At 54.8% G+C, this 1,142-nt stretch overlaps 1 protein-coding gene across 1 annotated transcript in view; it reads left to right on the top strand.

The window, feature by feature from the left end:
• RHOT2 (ras homolog family member T2) overlaps positions 1-1,142 on the top strand; it is a 10,301-nt gene that overhangs the window by 8,763 nt on the left and 396 nt on the right. Inside the window, exon 18 of the mRNA XM_010133936.1 lies at positions 5-27. Within this exon, the coding sequence (XP_010132238.1) occupies positions 5-27 (23 nt within the window). The remainder of the gene's footprint in view (positions 1-4; positions 28-1,142) is intronic.

The following is a 1,142-nucleotide window of genomic DNA, read 5'->3' on the forward strand; positions in this document are numbered from 1 at the left end:
CAAGCTGGCCACCGCCGCCACCTTCCCGTAGGTATCCTGCCTGCCAAGAGGGCTCTGGGCCGGGAGCAGAGCTCGGGGAGCAAGGCTTTGTCCAAACCCTGCTTCTGCTGTGGTGCTTTTGCTTTGGTTTCTCTCCAGCTCTTGGTGTTACCTGCTTGTACGAGTAATTGAAACAAAACGGCCGCTTTCTCCCCGACTTGGACAGGGTGGAAGCGCTGTGCGTGTCTCTGGCAGATTTATTAGATAGATTCTGCGACAGGAGATTTTATTTCTGAAGCCTAAGAGAAAAAATGCTGAAGGGGAGAAGCCAGCCCCGTTTGCCAAGGGCCGGGAAAGGGGGTGGCAGCTCTTTTCTCCTGATGAGGTGGATCAGACTGAAAAAGAGGTCAGTGAAGCAAGACCTCTGTTCACGCAGCCGCACCTGGGGGCTGGCTAACAGGACAGAGCGGTAGCCGGGTCGGTCGTGGGCTGTGAGGGGAGATCCGGGAAGGAGAAGGTGTCTGCACGTGGCATCGCTGCACTCGAGGGACCAAAGGGGTGAGAGCAAGGGCTGGCACAGCGCCAGGGGCAGAGCCCTGGCGGGGAGAGCGTGGGGGTGCGCTGGAAGACAGGATGGGATTACAAGTGAGTGGTTTTCCCTCCAGCTTCTCTTCAATAAACAACTTTATTTTTAGAGCTGACACTTTTTTTCCCTTCTGCAGTATTAAAATTTAAATATTCTTAATATATCTTAGGGTATGTGGTATAAATAAATAACAGCGTAATGGAGGGCCGGGGATTGGCTGTTCTCCGCTGATTTAGTGGAGAATGAATAATGTATGCACCTTTCTTCCTGGGAGAGGAGCACGTGTTTAGGAAGAGGCATGTGTACGCTGGGGCAGGGCTCTCCCCTTCCCTCGCTGCCCTTCGCTCGGTGGCCCCGGCTGTGCCGGTGTCTGCTCCTGGGTCTCAGTTGCACTTGGAGTTGTAAAAGCAGCTTGACCTAGAAAGGCAGCTACGTACCTCCGTGCTCGTACTAATTATTTAGGTGTTGGTGTGCTATTTCCAGACCAGGGGAGGGTAAAGCCGCGTCCCTCCCTCTGGCAGGGCCAGGACTGGGTGATGATGCTGGATGGTGGGTGCTCTGGCTCGTGGGGCGGGGG

This window comes from Buceros rhinoceros, unplaced genomic scaffold (assembly GCF_000710305.1).
Source record: "Buceros rhinoceros silvestris isolate BGI_N320 unplaced genomic scaffold, ASM71030v1 scaffold37653, whole genome shotgun sequence".
Lineage (NCBI taxonomy): Eukaryota > Metazoa > Chordata > Aves > Bucerotiformes > Bucerotidae > Buceros > Buceros rhinoceros.